The 17578-nt window shown below is 35.1% G+C and overlaps 1 protein-coding gene across 8 annotated transcripts in view; it reads left to right on the top strand.

Annotated features, from left to right (window-relative positions):
- Nucleotides 1-17578, top strand: part of Kiaa1109 (KIAA1109 ortholog) — a 178000-nt gene that overhangs the window by 82142 nt on the left and 78280 nt on the right. For all 8 annotated transcript variants that reach the window (XM_038346963.1, XM_038346965.1, XM_038346970.1 and 5 more), the window contains exons 34-44: nt 2626-2753; nt 2967-3166; nt 5139-5336; nt 5988-6199; nt 8021-8172; nt 8615-8765; nt 8930-9082; nt 11073-11313; nt 12341-12483; nt 15123-15342; nt 16238-16396. In XM_038346963.1, the coding sequence (XP_038202891.1) occupies nt 2626-2753; nt 2967-3166; nt 5139-5336; nt 5988-6199; nt 8021-8172; nt 8615-8765; nt 8930-9082; nt 11073-11313; nt 12341-12483; nt 15123-15342; nt 16238-16396 (1957 nt within the window). The remainder of the gene's footprint in view (nt 1-2625; nt 2754-2966; nt 3167-5138; nt 5337-5987; nt 6200-8020; nt 8173-8614; nt 8766-8929; nt 9083-11072; nt 11314-12340; nt 12484-15122; nt 15343-16237; nt 16397-17578) is intronic.

The raw sequence follows: 17578 nt of genomic DNA, 5'->3' as shown, positions 1-17578 counted from the left end.
CTATAGCAGACTCTTAGTAAATATTTCTTAAAATGTTTCATATCCATCCAATAAAAATTAAATTGTGGCTTTTTTGTGTGAGAATTGCATGCATGCATGCATATACTGTGTTTTAATCAAATCCTCCTCAATCCCTTCTCTCCATCCTGCACTACTACCTTTCCTTCCAGATCTCATGTGTGTGCTCTTTTTCTAAACCCACTGAGCCAACAGTTAGTTCTGTCAGTGTGTTCACAACTATCAGGGGCTATATTCTTGAAAGCTGACACTCCCAAGGCAGCCGCCGTCAGTTAACTAGAACCTGTCAGATTAGGGTTAGGATTTTGCTGAGCCCCTATTTATGGTGTGATTATAGCTAGTTTGATTTCTTTGTTGTTATTGTTTTAGTGTTATTTTTTATTGGAAAAATCTCTTTCATTTGTATATTTCGATCATATATTTTTGCTTCCCTAATTTATCCCAGATTGTTCCCCACCGCCCTATCTACTCAATTCATGTTCTTTTTTCCTTTCTCTTTTTAAATATAATGTGTGTGTGTGTGTGTATATATATAAAATCATGTGTGTGTGTGTGTATATATATATATATATAAACATTTAAAAATAAAATGGATATCAAAATAAACAAGCAAAATACAAAAAGTCAAAAAATGCCTAACCAAAGCAAAATGAGACAGAAAGTCCATAAACCATAAACACACCATTAAGCTCATTTTTTGTTTAGTCAACTACTGGGCATGGTTAATATACCCAGTGAAACTTTATTTGAGAATACAGGTTTTTCCTTAGCCAATGGATGTCAGTTGTAGACAGCTTTTGGTTATGGGTAGGGACTCATGTCCCCTTCCTCTCTTAGTGTTAGTCACATCTGGCTCTTATTTGTATGGGTGGTCTTACGCTTGCTGCCACTTTGAGTTCATATATCCATCAGTCCTGCTGTGTCTGGAAGACCATGTTTCCTTGGAGTCAGTAATCAACTCTGACTCTTGTAATCTTTCCACTTCCTCTTTTGCATAGATCTTTGAGAGAAAGGGTTCATTGAAGATATCCCATATAGGACCTTGTGCTCCAAAATCTCTTGACTCTTTTTACACATTGTCCAGTTGCAGGTTTCTATGTTAATCACCATTAAGAAAAAGCTTCTCTGAGAGGGGTTAAGTGAACCACTGATCTATGGGTATAACAATTCATCATTAGGAGTCATTTTTCCTTTTGAAACTCCAATTTATGGACATAGCAGTATGCTATTAGGAGGTATTTTATTGCTATGTTCCTTTAGCAGAATAATAGGGCTTTCTCATAGTCCCACGACTAGTCCTTATCTAGTAGTCTGTCTGTCTAGTAGTCCTTATCTAGACCAGGTTCTTGGTCCTGTTAACATTATTGGGTATGGGTTCCATCTCATGGAGTAGGCTTTAAATTCGATGAGAAAGTGATTGGTTATTCCCATAACATTTGAATCACCATTGCAACAGTTCATCTTGCAGGCATATCATTGTTGTAAGTTGCCTAGAAATATTGATGATTGCCTTTCTCCAGTAGTGTGCAGACAAGCAAAATACCCTCAGCTATGTCTATGTATTATTATTTGGTTCTTTTTTATTTTTATTTGTGATTTAGGTATAAAATATGCTTTTTAACTTTTCAATTCTGAAATCTGTGACATTTGTGTGTTAGGTTAACTTATGCTTGTTACAAGCCTCAGTGGAAGAATCTCCAGCCTCAGTATCATAAATGCTAGGGTTAGCTTGTCTTGTGCATAAAGACATATCCTTTGTTAGTTTTGTGCAATGTCTTCTCATATCTAAATTAAAGTTTCACAGAAGTTATGCACCACTTTTGGCTCTTAACATTTCTCCTATTTTACTCACTGATTCCTGAGACTTGGGAATGAGGGAGAGAAATAAATGTTCTATTTTTGAATGAGTACTCTAACTCCCTTGTTGACAACTTGTTGACAAGTTGTGAGTTTCTTTATTGCCATATACTACAAAAAGAAACGTATCTGTATTTTTCTTTAAAAGCGTAGTCAACTACACTCCAGTGGGAGAATACTCATCCACAAATATTTGGGCAGCACAGACTGGTCTTGAAGGATCTTTAAAAAAAAGACACAAAATTGGGTTGGTAGAAAAGGAAATGAGAAGAATACAATCAAAACTCGATACTAATAAAAGAGAGAGAAACAGCTTCTTTAATGAGTGTTGAGGGATGCACTAATAAATGTATGTATGAGTATAAACATATACCTGGGAAAAATGTTATTAATAATGTGTCCATTTAGCAGAACAGTATTTGTAGATTTTCCCCAGATTCTATGGCCTACCTAGCCACTGGATCTTGGTCCAGTTAATAATTCCAGACATGAATTCTATCAAGATCAGGCCTTAAATTCAATCAGAAAGTGTTGATTACTTGCATAACGTTTTTGCCACTATTGTTTGCACTAGTGAACATATCCTAGCAGGAATTATGGCTGTTTTGAGAACTTAAAAGTTTCTTCTTCATTACCCTCAGATATGTCTATATATTATTATTAGGTTCTTTTTTATTTTTATTTGTGATTTAGGTATAAAATATGCTTTTTAACTTTTCAATTCTGAAATCTGTGACTTTTGTGTGTTAGGTTAACTTATGCTTGTTACAAGCCTCAGTGGAAGAATCTCCAGCCTCAGTTCCTAGTAGAAGTGTGACTCATGTTTCCCTGGTGGCTTTGTGTTTTGACAGAATTGCTACACAAGTTCGTATGAACAGGTAAAAAGATTTTAATAATGCAAGCCATGATTGTTTGTTGGATGTTAAAAACCTTAATTTTCTTAATTGTTCATAATTATTTTTAAGAAACACTTAGGTAATATTATTATTGGTTTAATTTAGACAGTGTTCTTTTTAAACAACTTAGTTAAATGTTTTTATTGGACTACAGTATCTAAATGTTAACCATTGTGTTTTTCTGTTTTCATTAAGAGGTGTGGTTGAAGAGACTTCAAATAATGTAGACCCTAGTAAAACATCAAATTTTGAAAGATATGTTCATGCCAGCAAGATGCAGCCACAGTCATCTGGGTCACTTAGATCAAATGCTGGAGCAGAGAAAGGCAAAGAAATTGCTGCCAAGTTGAATATCCATCGAGTCCATGGGCAACTTAGAGGTCTTGATACTACAGGTAGGCTTCAAAATATTTGTGTTTCTTTGGCATTTATAAATGTGTCATCTTCCAAAATAGAATATTTTCCTATGAATAGTGCAGTAATTTGACTTTGTAAGGAAGAGAAAGGTGCTTCTACATATGAGATATTTAACTGTTCCATACTTATATTGTGTGTAGAGTGGAAAGCAAAGTAAGTTTTAGGACTTAAATTAGAAATTTTTTCTTTTAATTTCTATTTCTTGCTCATAGAACAGATAGCATCATATATAGGGCTTTTTAAAAATTAAAATTGTGAGGATTATTAAAAGGAACTAATTAAAGTATTAATCTAGAGTAAGTTTTTCTTAATATCCCTAGAAAACTGAAAGAGAAAAGTAGAGCTGTTACATACCATTTCAGTGGTTTTTATGTGTTTTTTTTTTTTTTTTCAATTTTGTTTGATTTTGGAACTCTAGTGCCTTTTAGAAGTTTAAAAAAAATCTCAGAATATCAGATTGAATTACAAAAATTTTGTTAGTCTCCCAAAATCCATATGTTAGTCTCCCAAAATCCATATGTTGGTCATACAACCAATCCCAAATGAACAAATGGTTTTATCAATCTGTTCCCTTTCTTGTGGGCTCTGTAGGTGTCATGATTCCTGTCTGTGTTCTAGGTCAGTGTAACTGTTTTTCCTCTCTCAGGGTTTGTCTTAATTAGGTTTTCTGTGACCGTGATGAAATACTTTGATGAAAAAGAAGGTTAGGGAAGGAAGGGTTTATTTGGTTTACTCTTTGACATCACAGTCCATCATCAAAGGAAGTCAGAACAGGACACTCAAACAGGGCTGGAACCTGGAGGCGGGAGCTGATTAGAAGCTGTGGAGGAGTGATGCTTACTGGCTTGTTCTTCATGGCTTGCCTACAACTCAGTCTTGTAGAGACATTTTCTTAATTGAGGTTCCCTCCTCTCAGATGACTTTAGCTTGTATCAAGTTGGCATAAAAGTATTCAGCAAAGGACTTATTTCATCATTCTGTGTATAAAGTCACAGCATCCGACCTGAGACTTTCAAGAGATTTTTTTTTTTAGAACTACCTGCTAACTATAGTCCCAAAATTGGGGCAAAACTGTAGTTTGAGTTTTAAAATTTCTGTAGATTGCAGTGGTGATCAATTTGCACTTATGTATTATGCCAGAACATAAGCATTACATTATATAACTTGAAACTCACCATTTGGAATAAAAACTCATTGCAAACAAAACTCGCCATGAATTTTCAAGGTTCATTTGCATAAAAATGCTGAACAAATGTAAATTTTTATACATATGCTTGCGATTCTCAGTTTCATGGAATTTGATAACCACAGAGAGATGAGGTAGGTTTCTGAATGCAGTGCTTTCCGTTAGGTATGCTTTCATATCTACAGCAGTAGATTACTCAGGAAATTAAATAAGTTTCTCACTTTATACCCACACTTAAAAGTAAGTTCAAGAGATTTAAATAGAAATGGAAGTAATTAAATAATCATAAAACTTTGGGAAATGAGGGTACATTTTACTTCATTGCATCTGTAAGCAATAAATTCATAACAATGTTTAATACATTACAATTATTTAAAATGTTAGTGTAAAGCAGTCTTTTAGTAAAAGTTACACTTTTCCTAGGAAATAATGTTTGTCCTCAGGCCACATAATTGAAATAATTTTGTTGTAAATCATGAAGCTTTTTAAAGTACTTTACCACAAAGCTGGATTATGTAGGAATTTGTTACCTTTGTTGACAGGATACTCTGATTTTTTTAAAAATAATTGATAAATTCATTGTTAATCTAGAATTTCTTTACATCATTGTAGATAGCATTTTTAAAAAAGTGTTTTATTTTTCTATCTTTGTAGAATACTAATACACCTTTTTAGGATAACCATTGTGAGTGATTTATCTTCTCAAATATTAATATCTGTATTTTATCTTTAAAAAATATTTCATTGTGCTCTCTCAATAATAGACATCGGGACCTGTGCCATCACTGCCATTCCCTTTGAGAAGTCCAAAGTTTTATTTACTCTTGAAGAATTGGATGAATTTACTTTTGTAGATGAGACAGATCAGCACGCTATCCCAGATGTAACACGGATAGGTCCCAGTCAAGAAAAATGGGGCTGGATAATGTTTGAATGTGGACTTGAAAATTTAACTATAAAAGGTAAGCTTTTTTTTTTAAACCCTGATTTCTGCTGAAGTGGGTGCAATTCAGTCCCACATTGCTGAAATGTATTTAACGTTGTTACTTGTAGCAACCTGAATCAACATAATACAGCAAAAATTGTGATGCCTGATATCACCTACAAGAGGTGGATTGCTCCCAGTTACACCAGTGATATTTCCTTCCACAGCTAGAGAGACAGTTCCTCTTTTCCAAACCTTGCAACCTCACAGAACAGCAGGATTTAGAAATTTCTGAGTTCACTGGAGTATTACATTCTTTTCAGAGTTTAGAGCTTTGCCATATAAGAAGTAAATATTTTATGTAAATTCTTCATTTACTGAAAACTACTTATTTATACTTGTTTCTTATGTAAGATAGAGGGGAGGAAAGGAAGAGAGTAAGTCATGTGGTTATGAATAATGCTTTAACGTAGGAAAGTTGAGTTGTAATAAGACTTTCTGGTTTAGTCGCACGTTACACAATAACTTGAAATACTAGTGAGGCAGTCATACATAGCTCTCTTAGACAAGGGCAAAGGCTAATAAGGAAAACATGGTCTTGAAGTTATTATATACAGGTATTTTATAGTACAGCAGTAAAACACATATTTGCTCTTTTTCTAACAGATAACTCCCTTCATTTTTATAGGAGGAAGACAGTCTGGGGCAGTTTTGTATAACAGTTTTGGAATTATGGGTAAGACTAATGTCACAGAAAGGGGTGGAGTGCTGACATCCAATAATTCTTCTGATTCTCCTACGGGCAGCGGCTACAATACTGATGTCTCTGATGATAACCTTCCTTGTGACCGAACCAGTCCTTCCTCTGACATAAATGGAAACTCAGTCTCAGATGAACAAGTTGGTGAATTTCTAATGATACTAGTAGTTTGGAATTAGGGAACTACACAGTCAATTCAGAATCAATTTCTAGAACATGTCTCCTCGTCGTTTCCTTTTTGGGAGTTGTTACATTTTGCTGAATATACCATGGCTAGAGTACAGTTAGGTATAGAAATATATACCTGTGGTGCATATTCCTGGCCATTATAGTATCATTTAGCACAATACTCAGTTATATTATGCGTTTAATAAAATTTTGTTAAATAAATGAATTTATAGAATTTAAGGAATGTAAGTTTAATTAATTAGGTTTTGATTATTTTAAAAGTCATTTTAATACTTGTTACTGGTGATATTTTATATGGATAATAATTATTTCTGTTATCTGCTTTTTATATAGCATTTTAAGTAATGCCTTATATTCAGTTTATTATTTTTAATGTAGTAGAATTTAATTGTTATGCATATGATAACAACAAAAGTATTTAAAATTCTGTATTGTGGAGGTTGAGTCACTAACTGCTTGATGACCTTGGACAAGCAAGTTTTTTTTTAGCTTTTCCTTTTTTTTTGTTGTTGTTGTAATAGTGCAGTAAGCTATGCCATTGGCTTTATAGAATTTTGAACGTTGAAACAATACCATATATGAAAAACTTTATTCAAGTGTCTAGTTCAAGCAAGAATTTAGTGAATGTATATGCAAATATACATACACTTCTGAGAGTATACAAAAAAAAACTTAAGAAAAAACCCTTTCATTGAGAAATAGGTTGTGGGCATCTAGTAGTCATGGTTATACTCACCTTTGAACCCCATTTTCTTAAGATTCTTTATTTGTGTTTCTCTGTGTATGAAAAACAGATGTGAGTGTGTAGATATAGGCATGTCATAGCCTACATGTGGAGATCAGAGACACCTTCTACCTGAGACAGGTTTCCTCAATGCTGTGGAAACCAGGTTGGCTGGTCTGGAGTACCCTGAGATTCTCCTGTCACCGCCACCTCCAGTCCCCTGTAGGAACACTGAAATTACAGACATGTGGTACTGCCTGGAGAGTGTGTGTTTTTTGTTTTAATGTTCTGATGATCCGAACTCAGGTTGTCAGGCTTGCTGGGCAAATGCTGTCACTCACCAAGCCATCTACCCAGCTCCTGATTTGTTTGGTCCATAGTTGTAGAGTTAATCAATTTCCAGAACAGCCTAATGACTTAACAGGTTGAGCCAATTGCTAGGTGGCATGATTGGCAACCAAAATTTGATTTCCTGAATCCTCATAAAAGCAGTAGGAGAAAACTGACTCCACAGAGTTGTCCTCTGATCTCCACATTTGCACCATGGTACTCTTGTACCCACACTTACACTTCCTGCTCACACCCCTACGCAATAATAATAGATTAAATTTTAAATTAATTAGTTTTCTTATTCTTCAGAACTGTTTGGTGACTGAGTTAGAGTTTTAATGAAGGGCATGAGACAGATGTGGCTGTGCACTAAAGGAGAGTTACTTCAGTGTGCTTTCCCTCTCACCTATGGCAGAACTTCCCATCATACGTTTTAAAGATGTATCTATTTTTAATTTTACATGGGAGAGTGTTTTGTGCATTTGTATTGGTACATCACTTGTGTACGTGGTGCCCACTAAGACCAGAAGAGGGTTAGGATCCCTGCAAACAGGAGCGAAGACAGTTGTGAGCCACCTTGTGGGGACTGGAAACAGATCAAGGGTTTAGGTAAAGGTGTAGTCTGTTAAGCCTAATGAATGAAAAAATTGCTAGTAAGCCTGTATTGTGGTTGTGCAGAATCAATACATATTTAAATTGTTGCCTTTTTTTGATGTAGGATGAAGGAGTTGAATCTGATGATTTGAAAAAAGATCTACCTCTAATGCCACCACCTCCAGATTCATGTAGCATGAAATTAACTATTAAAGAAATTTGGTTTAGTTTTGCAGCTCCCACCAATGTGAGATCTCCTACACATGCATTTTCTAGGTAAAAAAATTCAAAATGTAGTTTGGTCCATTGACAGTTTTTCCTTATTTTAGACAACATGCTATTCTGTTTCATGTACTTACTGAAATAATTTCTGACATGTCTAATACTGTGTGGGTGCTAAAATGGCTATTCTTCCTATCTTTCTCATTGGATACTTTCTTTAGACATTGTGTATTCTCTACTTAGCCCAATTTCTTTCCTAGTGTTTTAGCTGTATTTACTTGTTTGCTGTCTGAAAACTTTTGTTTTATTCTTTATTTCAGACATGTTTGCCTATTTTTCCTTTCCAAGTGTCCGTTTCTTATAAGTTCATAACTTGTTAGTGACTAAAAAGAAAAATATTACCTGAGTAAAATATTAGTAAATGCTATAGATATATATGATTGTTTGACAATTTGATAAAGTTTGATCTTATAATTTTTTTAATTTTTTTTAAAAGGCAGCTGAACCTTTTAAGTACTGCAACCCCAGCTGTTGGTGCATGGCTAGTTCCCATTGATCAACTCAAGTCATCTTTAAACAAGTTAGAGACTGAGGGAACCTTGAGGATTTGTGCTGTTATGGGATGCATAATGACAGAAGCATTAGAGGTGTGTCTTTTAATCATATAAGGTATCAGACATGCTTGATTACTGAAAATGATTCACTTCCATAATAGTGGAAGGTACCAGGTCTACAGGTTATTAATTATTAGATATCTTTGATTTTAGGATCTCTTATAATTCTTAGTCTTTTGTTTTTGTTTGGTTTTCAGAATAAAAGTGTACATTTCCCTTTAAGAAGTAAATACAATAGACTTACAAAAGTTGCTCGCTTTCTCCAAGAAAATCCTTCATGTTTACTGTGTAATATTCTACACCACTACCTCCACCAAGCAAATTACTCCATCATTGATGATGCCACAATGGTTAGTATTTTAAATTTTTTGTTTGTTGAGGTAGGGTTTCTTTGTGTAGATCCTGAAACTTGCTTTATAGAGCAGGCTGGCCGCACACTCTCAAAGATCCACCTCTCTCTGCCTCCTGAGTGTTGGGATTAGAGGCATGGGCCACCACACCTGATTAGTAAGTACTAGCTTTAAGGAAACTGTTATTCTGTAGCAATAGTACTGATGGACAGGTTGAGAAATTTGGTCAGTAGATAACATTGTGCTCTGATTGACACTTTCAGAGTGACACATATATATATATACATATATATGCATATATGTGTGTATGTATGTATATATATATATATGTATAGTAGAAGCTGTCAACATAGATAAGATTTCTCGGCTTGATAGATTATGAGAAATGGTCAAAGTCGGAATTCTGAAAAACTTTAAGAAGGTTAGAGAGGTTGGATAAAGCTAGGCGGCGTACTAAGAAGGGACAGAAGATAGAAGAACTGAGACAGTTGTATCTTGAAAGCTGAAAGATAAGTTTCAAGCCAGGAAATAATCCCTAGAGTCCTAATAGTTTAATAACGTAAAGAGTGCTTAATCATAGAGGGGAGTCTATATAATTGAACAACTCATTCTTGCCCTTACAAAAGCAAATGGCAAATTGGGATTGGGATTTTAGAAGTTTGAGAGCATTGCTTGTCTCGTCTAGGCTTCTGGGTAGTAGAGCCAAATTAGACACCTATGTATCAGTACTGTTCATGGCCAGCCATACCTTTCACAGGTGTGTAAAGAATCTATGGTAAGTGATAGGTTTTAAAAAGATGTTTATATCTAAGCCTGAAATAGCACTTTCTCCTTTCTAGGAATTGAAGACAAAGTTGTACATTGTAAGCCTGACATGCCTAGCCTAGTTGTGGTCAGAGAAGTTTTAGGCATTAACTCTGAGGAGATGTTCTACAAAATGTGAAAGGAAGAGGGGCAGATGGTACTGGGCCTGGACAGGAAAGAGAAGGCCTGATGTTCTCAGAAAGTGGGTGTGAGGTTCTTGGCCATCTATGTCAGTGTGAGGAATTGAAGAAAAAAAGAGTTGAGAAGAATTTACAGTTTTCTTTTAGGCTACAGCAAAAATAGGAAAGAGGCTAAAGTTTCTTGTAGTCATCTTCATTGTTAACTTTCACGATAGTTACAAATCCATTTAATTTGAAGCAGTTCATTTTAACATTTAAGTAGTAGAGATACTTGATAGATTGATAATCTTTGCAGTGAATAATTTTATTTCTTTTTATCTTAGTGAATCATCTGAATAGCTGATAATAAATTTTGAGTCTTCATTTGGGCCAAAATAATAAAGTCTATTAAATGGTTCTTTAAACAAAACAACAGCTTTGTCTCCAGTGTTTAGTGTCATATTCACCTGAAGCAGTCATATTGCCTTATATATGCAATGTTGTGTTTAGAGTTTGGGTTCTATATGAGTCTTATTTTTTATTACTTTAATAAGATACATGGGACTGGTAATTTATGAACAAAGGATCAGTGTGGCTCTGGTGAGGATGATAATCCCTTAACAGTGGCTTCATGGTGTGTGTGTGTGTGTGTGTGTGTATGAGAGAGAGAGAGAGATCATCAGGATATCAAGACCATATGCCAAGTCAGGAAGCCAGAAGCTGGTGAAGTGTGGCCTTGCTCTTTAATAACAGCCCGTGTACAGACTCTCCAGGTCTCACCAAAACTGCTGTAATGAATTCTGATGCCACTGTCATCAGCGATTGCCACTAGATCCCCTCTTAAAGATTTTGCCTTTTTCCAAATACATTCCTTCACTGAAACCCAAACTTTTGAAGCCCATAAACCCTCAAGGGACATTCTCAATGTATGTGTAGCTGTAGGAGGTTTTATTATCAACTTGAAATACTGAGTATTGTTGAACACATTATCTAAATTCTAAATTTTTGTTTCTTCTTCTCTAAGTGGGTATTTTGAGATTCAAATAAGTTTTTCATTGTTGTTGCAGAGTGATGGGCTTCCTGCATTGGTAACCTTAAAGAAAGGATTAGTTGCTTTGGCACGGCAGTGGATGAAGTTCATTGTGGTGACACCTGCCTTCAAAGTAGTTAACTTACACCGACCAGCTCAGCCACTGAAACCTCCAGCTGCTATGGACCAGGAGCATGAAGATGGACTTGGCCTGGATAATGGAGGTGGTCTTCAAAGTGATACCAGTGCCGACGGTGCAGAATTTGAGTTTGATGCAGGTAAATTTAGAGTACTTTTCTTTCCTCAATGTAATCACTATGTGAATAGCTTTATATGGATAATGTGCCTCTTTAAAGATACCAATCAAGACCTTTTTCCTATAGCTATTAGCAAATTATTAATAGAAGCAAATCCTAGCTGTACATAGTTGATCACATGGTATTGATTTTAATAATTTCGTCTCAAATTTGAAAATGCTATGAGTTTAACTATGCAGTTTTATAAACCCATATTCATAATAACTTTGGAATCTTTTCAAGTTTTATGATTTGGGTTTGTAAGATACAGTATACTGATGATCTGTACAGTAGAGACAGCTTTTACAGCAAACTCATAAAAACCTGTCTTTTAACATTGTATCTATCCCATCTGATTTTAACCAAGTTGTATCTACTTCCTGTTACATATATTTGATCTTTAAGTAAATTTGGAAGCCTGAGCTGAGCATGCAGTTCTGTAAATAAAATGTGTTGCATCTGAACAAGGTGGATGCTTTTGAAATGTGTGTTTGTATTTTAACTTTTTGCCAAAAGTTAATTTTTTATTATGATGATAGATTATCTTACAATGTTTTGACAAAGAATTAAAAGTAGGGGGGAAAAGGTAGTCCCAAAATTAGTGCTTTAATATAGCTTAATTTTAAAAAATTTACTTTTAATAAATTCATTATAAAAAGTAGCCTAAATTTTATTGCTTATTATCCAGAATTTATTAAGCGCAGAGCTTGAATTAGGCTTTCCCTTTCTAGTTACTCCTGGTACCTGTATTCATTTGTGCTGCTCTGGATATTCTTGAGAGTAATTGAGTTGGGTCTTAGTTACTATATCAGTGGATAGCGTAAACTCAGATTAAAGTTGGAGAGTAAGGAAACAAGAATAAACAAATTTAAAAGTTTATATTTTTCAGCCTATCAATATGGATTGTAATTATACAGATCAGGATGTTGGTTGATTTTTTTTCAAAAATGTGTGGGGATATATATATATATATATATATATATATATTACTCTTATTTAATCATTTTAGCCACAATCAGTGAACACACAATGCTTCTAGAAGGAACAGCTAACCGGCCACCACCTGGAAGCTCTGGACCTGTCACTGGAGCAGAAATAATGAGGAAGCTTTCTAAGACTCATACCCATAGTGACTCTGCATTAAAAATAAAGGTACGGTATTGCTGGTTTTGATTAGAGTTTAAAACTACATCATAAACTTGATTTTTTATTTCAATATTAAATATATTAGATGCCTACTCTAAATATTCCAATAGTGTATGTTGAAATTAATTTGGCTAATAACTTTCTTTTTAATGCATACACTGCTCCTCCTACATGTACACCTCTGTGTCAGAAGAGGGTCCCAGATCTCATGACAGATTGTTGTGAGCCATTACGTGGTTGCTGGGAATTGAACTCAGGACCTCTGGAAGAGCTGCCAGTGCTCTTAGGCTCTGAGCCCTCTCTCCAGCCCCCTTGGCTAATAACTTTTAATGTATATATTTCCATGAAAATTGTATCATCAATATTTAATACTTAAAGACTACTAAACCTTTGTGCTCTTTTATCTTATTGAATGTTATATGCAATAAAATTCAATACTAAAAATGTTGATAATCTAGTAATTTCAGTTTTAGTGAGAAACGTCTTAGGCTGTATATTGTTGATTGCAAACCTTAGGTTGGGTTTTTACAAATTATGATCTTAATGTACACTCCGTTGTTTTAAAAGGAACAATATAACCAGGTGAGTAGACTAGCATATGGAGCAATACCTTTATTTTAATCCTGCTCTGCAACTTGAAAAATTACTGACTGAATTGTACATTGTAACAAGAAGTGGCCAGGCCTGTTTGTTTGGGTTTCTGTCCCACCCGGTACCCCACAAGTGTTTAGCCCCAAAGAAAATCACACATAGGTCTGTAAAGTTATATAGCTGATTGGCCCATTAGCTCTAACCTCTCACTGGCTAACTCTTACATCTTAATTAACCCATTTTTTGATCTGTTAACCATGTGGCTCAGTACCTTTTTTCAGTGGGGCAGATCACATCCTGCTGCTTCGGTGATCTGGGCAGGAGTGGGAGGAATCAACTTCATCCTTCCCAGAGTTTTCCTGTTCTCATTACATCATTTCTACTTCCTGTCTGGTTTTCCCACCTTTACCTCCTGCCTGGCCAATCAGCGTTTTATTTAAAACATGATTGACAGATTACAGACAATTCTCCCGCACCAGTGCATCTTTATTTGTAAAGTAGGGATTTTGACAGCGACCTCCTTTGAAGCATTGTGGTGAAAAATGACTGAGTTAAGACATGATAAGTATATCTGATACTTTACATTGTTAAGGTTTTTTTGGTTGTTAGTGTGCTTTTCTAAGAACTGAAAATGCTAGTTAATAAGTTTACTTTTACTCAAAGTCTGCACATAGATTTATAATGACAAAATATTTTTGACATTAAAATTAAATTTCTAAATAAAAATTATAAAAATACGCATAAAAAGGGCTCCCAAATAAACAAGAGCAGAAGTTTTTCCTGATCACTAAGAAAAAGACAAGATACTAAAATGAAAAGTTAAAAAAAAATGGGTAAAGGCATAAAATATGTCACAAAAATATATATACACAAATGAAGATATATTCTCTTACAAAAAATATAAAACAAAATGACATTTTTGTTTTTGTCTATAAGATTATAATACTAAAACTTTTAATTTATGGGTGAAAATATAAGAATACAGTCATTCTCATGCAATATTAGACTATTGTCATATGACAAACCTTGTTCTGGGGAGACAGTGTGGCAGTGATATGTGAAAAGTCAACATCTTTCCATGTCAGTGACTATTCATTTTAAAAGTGACCATAACTGACCAGACAGATCCTACAGCTTTCTCTCGGCAACACTAAATGGGAATATAATGGATATGACATAAAAGAATTCAACATAAGAGGGCTCATAAAATATGCCTACCACAAAGCCTTTCCAAAACGGGGGTAGGTCTTTGTGCACCTGTAGATGTCACTGAAGTTAAATGGATTGATAACAATATAGTTCTGAGTGTGTGTGTGGTGTGTGTGTGTGTGAGAGTGACTTTTCTATTGCTGTAGATGTAGATGTAGAAACATCAAGGTAACTTTTAAAATAAAGCATTTAAACGGGGACTTACAGTTTCAAAGGGTTAGAATTCATGACCATCATTGTGGGATGCATGGCAGCAGGCAGGGAAGCAGGCATGGCAGTGGGGCAGTAGCTGAGAGCTTACACGTTAAGACAGCCATGATGAAGAAAGAAAGAGAGCGCTAACTGGGAATGGCATAGGCTTTTGAAACCTCAAAGCCACCCCCAGCACACCTTCTCCAACAAGGCCACATCTGCTAGTCCTTCCCAAACAGTCACACAAGCTCTAGAGCAAGCATTTAAAAATGTGAGCCTATGGGGCTATTCTTATTCAAACCACCACAGTGTGTGTTTTTTATAGCACATAAATAATATATTATTGGCTTACATATTTCCCAGCATTTTATTTCCTGTATTCTGTTTGAGATGCTGTTCTTTGACTCTTGTTCAGCTGTAGAAACTGATTAATAATTCACTGTTAAAATACTTAAAGGGGTAAACTTGAATATGATTTATAATCCTTAATATTGTACTACAGTTATAAAAAATGCATTTTTACTTTTGAGACTCAATAATTATAGTAAATACAGTCACTGTAATAAAGGGTAGGATAGCAATAGCAACAGTCATAGATGTTGTAATTATCAGGAGTCATTTTACATATGCCAAAACGTGTGTTTATTTTGTAGGGCATTCATCCATATCATTCTCTGAGTTACACCAGTGGAGACACTGCGACAGATTCTCCAGTGCACGTTGGACGTGCAGGGATGCCAGTAAAGGAGAGTCCAAGGAAGGAGAGCCTTCTTAGCTATCTGACTGGAAGCTTCCCAAGCCTGCACAACCTTCTGGAAGGCACTCCTCAGAGAAGTAGTGCAGCTGTGAAAAGTAGCTCCCTAACAAGAACAGGTATCTAGCTCCAGTGGATCCAGGTCATTTCTCTGCATTCTACAACACACAACTGTACTCACGTGTGTGTGCATACACACCCACACACATATACACACACAATTAAAAATAAAATAATTCTTTTCAGTTTTTTGGTTGCATCACTAATACTTTTAGTATACTTTGTTTTTGAGAAAATATTTTAGAAGAAAATTGGACCTTTATCTTCATACCTTTCATTTTTTGTTTTCAAATAAGTACTGACTAATGCTAACCTACACATGCTGAGACTAAGGAATGTAGAATAATCACCCTATGATAGTAAAAATGAGTTCTGTTCTAATGTCTTAGACTCTACCTCATGAAGTGAAAATTGAAAAATACTGGGAAGGGGCTGGTGAGAGAGGCTCAGAGGTTAAGAGCACTGACTGCTCTTCCAAAGGCCCTGAGTTCAATTCCCAGCAACCACATGGTGGCTCACAACCATCTGTAATGGGGTCTGGTGCCCTCTTCTGGCCTGCAGGCATACACGCAGACAGAATATTGTATACATAATAAATAAATATTTTAAAAAAAAGAAAAGAAAAATACTGGGAAGAGATGGCTCAGTAGTTAAGAGCACTAGCTGCTCCTGCGAAGACCTGGGCTCAGTTCCCAGCACCCACCTGGCTGCTGACAACTGTCTTAACTCTAGCTCCAGAGAATCCTGATGCCCTCCCTCTTCTGGCTCCCACAGGCACTGCATGCACTTTGTATACAGACACATGCAAAGCACCTATATGCATAGATAAAAGTAAAGGGAATCTTTAAAAAAAATTGTAAAGACATTTTCATCTGACTTTCTCAAAGTATGTAAGTAACATTTTTCTGTGTTACAGTATATAATAATTTTATTCTCAGTAAACTTTGTTTTTAGGAAATACAGTGGCCACTGACATGTTGTCTGAACATCCTTTGTTATCTGAGCCATCATCTGTGAGTTTTTATAATTGGATGTCAAATGCTGTGGGTAATCGTGGAAGCGTGGTACAAGAATCTCCTGTTACAAAGTCAGGACATAACAGTCTTCCAACAGGTATTAAAATTGTCTTTTTTTTTTTTTATTATCTTAACTGTCTTAAGTAGCACAAACAGGTACAGCAAATTCTTATTTCCCAGAGTATAATTAAGTTGTCAGATGTTTAAGTAATATTTGCTTGAAATTGTACTCATTCAGAAAATGATAAACTATTACTTATTGATCTTGCTATATCTAATACAAGATTTAAAGAGTTTAAAACTTACATTTAATGTGGTTTGTTAAACATTCATAACACCAAAGGAGGCAGGCTAAAAAAATAAAGTGTAGTTACAACATGATGTACCTACAGTAAAAAATACTTTGAATTTGTTTAGCTCTCTCTGAGCTATCGTAACTATTAATTCATATACTCTTTATAGTTACTTAACAAATATGTAATCAGATCTATGGGAACACTAAAGTAAGATTTCTTTGCCCAACAAGAGAGATAAATGATGGCCATTTTTTAATCTTAAAATAATATGCATGTATAGGAAGAAGACAGGCAGGATGTTCCCCCCAAGAAAGTGGTGGCTATATCTAGTGTAAGAATATTAGCCTTTCTTTTTCAATTTTCAAAGGTTTTTCAAGTTTGTAAATACTGAAGAATATTGGCATTGATTACTCAAGGCTGCTAAAATGAGTTTTTCAAACAGCTATCTGAACCATGTGAATTCTTTCCATATTGAAATTACTAAAATGTGAGTGCCTACTTGGCTCTTTCTCTTGTTGGTGTGGCCGCCTCCATCCTGAAGTAATAGGATAGCCACACACTAGGTCTCTGCCTTGACTCTTGACTGAAGAAGGCAGAGAGATGGCACCTGCAGCTCTTGGCATTTCTTTTGGTTCATTTCACCATTGTTCTAAGTGGCTATAGTTTAAATTATAGGAGAACTAGAATGGAACAGATCCTCTTTCTCAAGGGTCCTTTGTCTTGGAACTGACACAGAAAGTGCCCAGAGAAGCCATAGTTTGTTTTTTTTTTTTTCATCCCCAGGAAACCTGGGTGTGAGACTATTAACACTGTGCCTATTGCCTGCTGCATCAGCTTTTCAGAGATTTTTTCCAGTCATAAAATCGTACATTTTGGACTGACTGGCTTGAGTACCTTTAAAGATCACTAGTATTTTCCGAATATTTGTTTTAATTTTTTAAAATAAATTATATCTATAAGATTTTTCTGTTACATATTATTAG

This window comes from Arvicola amphibius, chromosome 11 (assembly GCF_903992535.2).
Source record: "Arvicola amphibius chromosome 11, mArvAmp1.2, whole genome shotgun sequence".
Lineage (NCBI taxonomy): Eukaryota > Metazoa > Chordata > Mammalia > Rodentia > Cricetidae > Arvicola > Arvicola amphibius.
The sequence above is the reverse complement of the archived record's forward strand: the minus strand, read 5'-3'. Positions and strand labels throughout refer to the sequence as shown.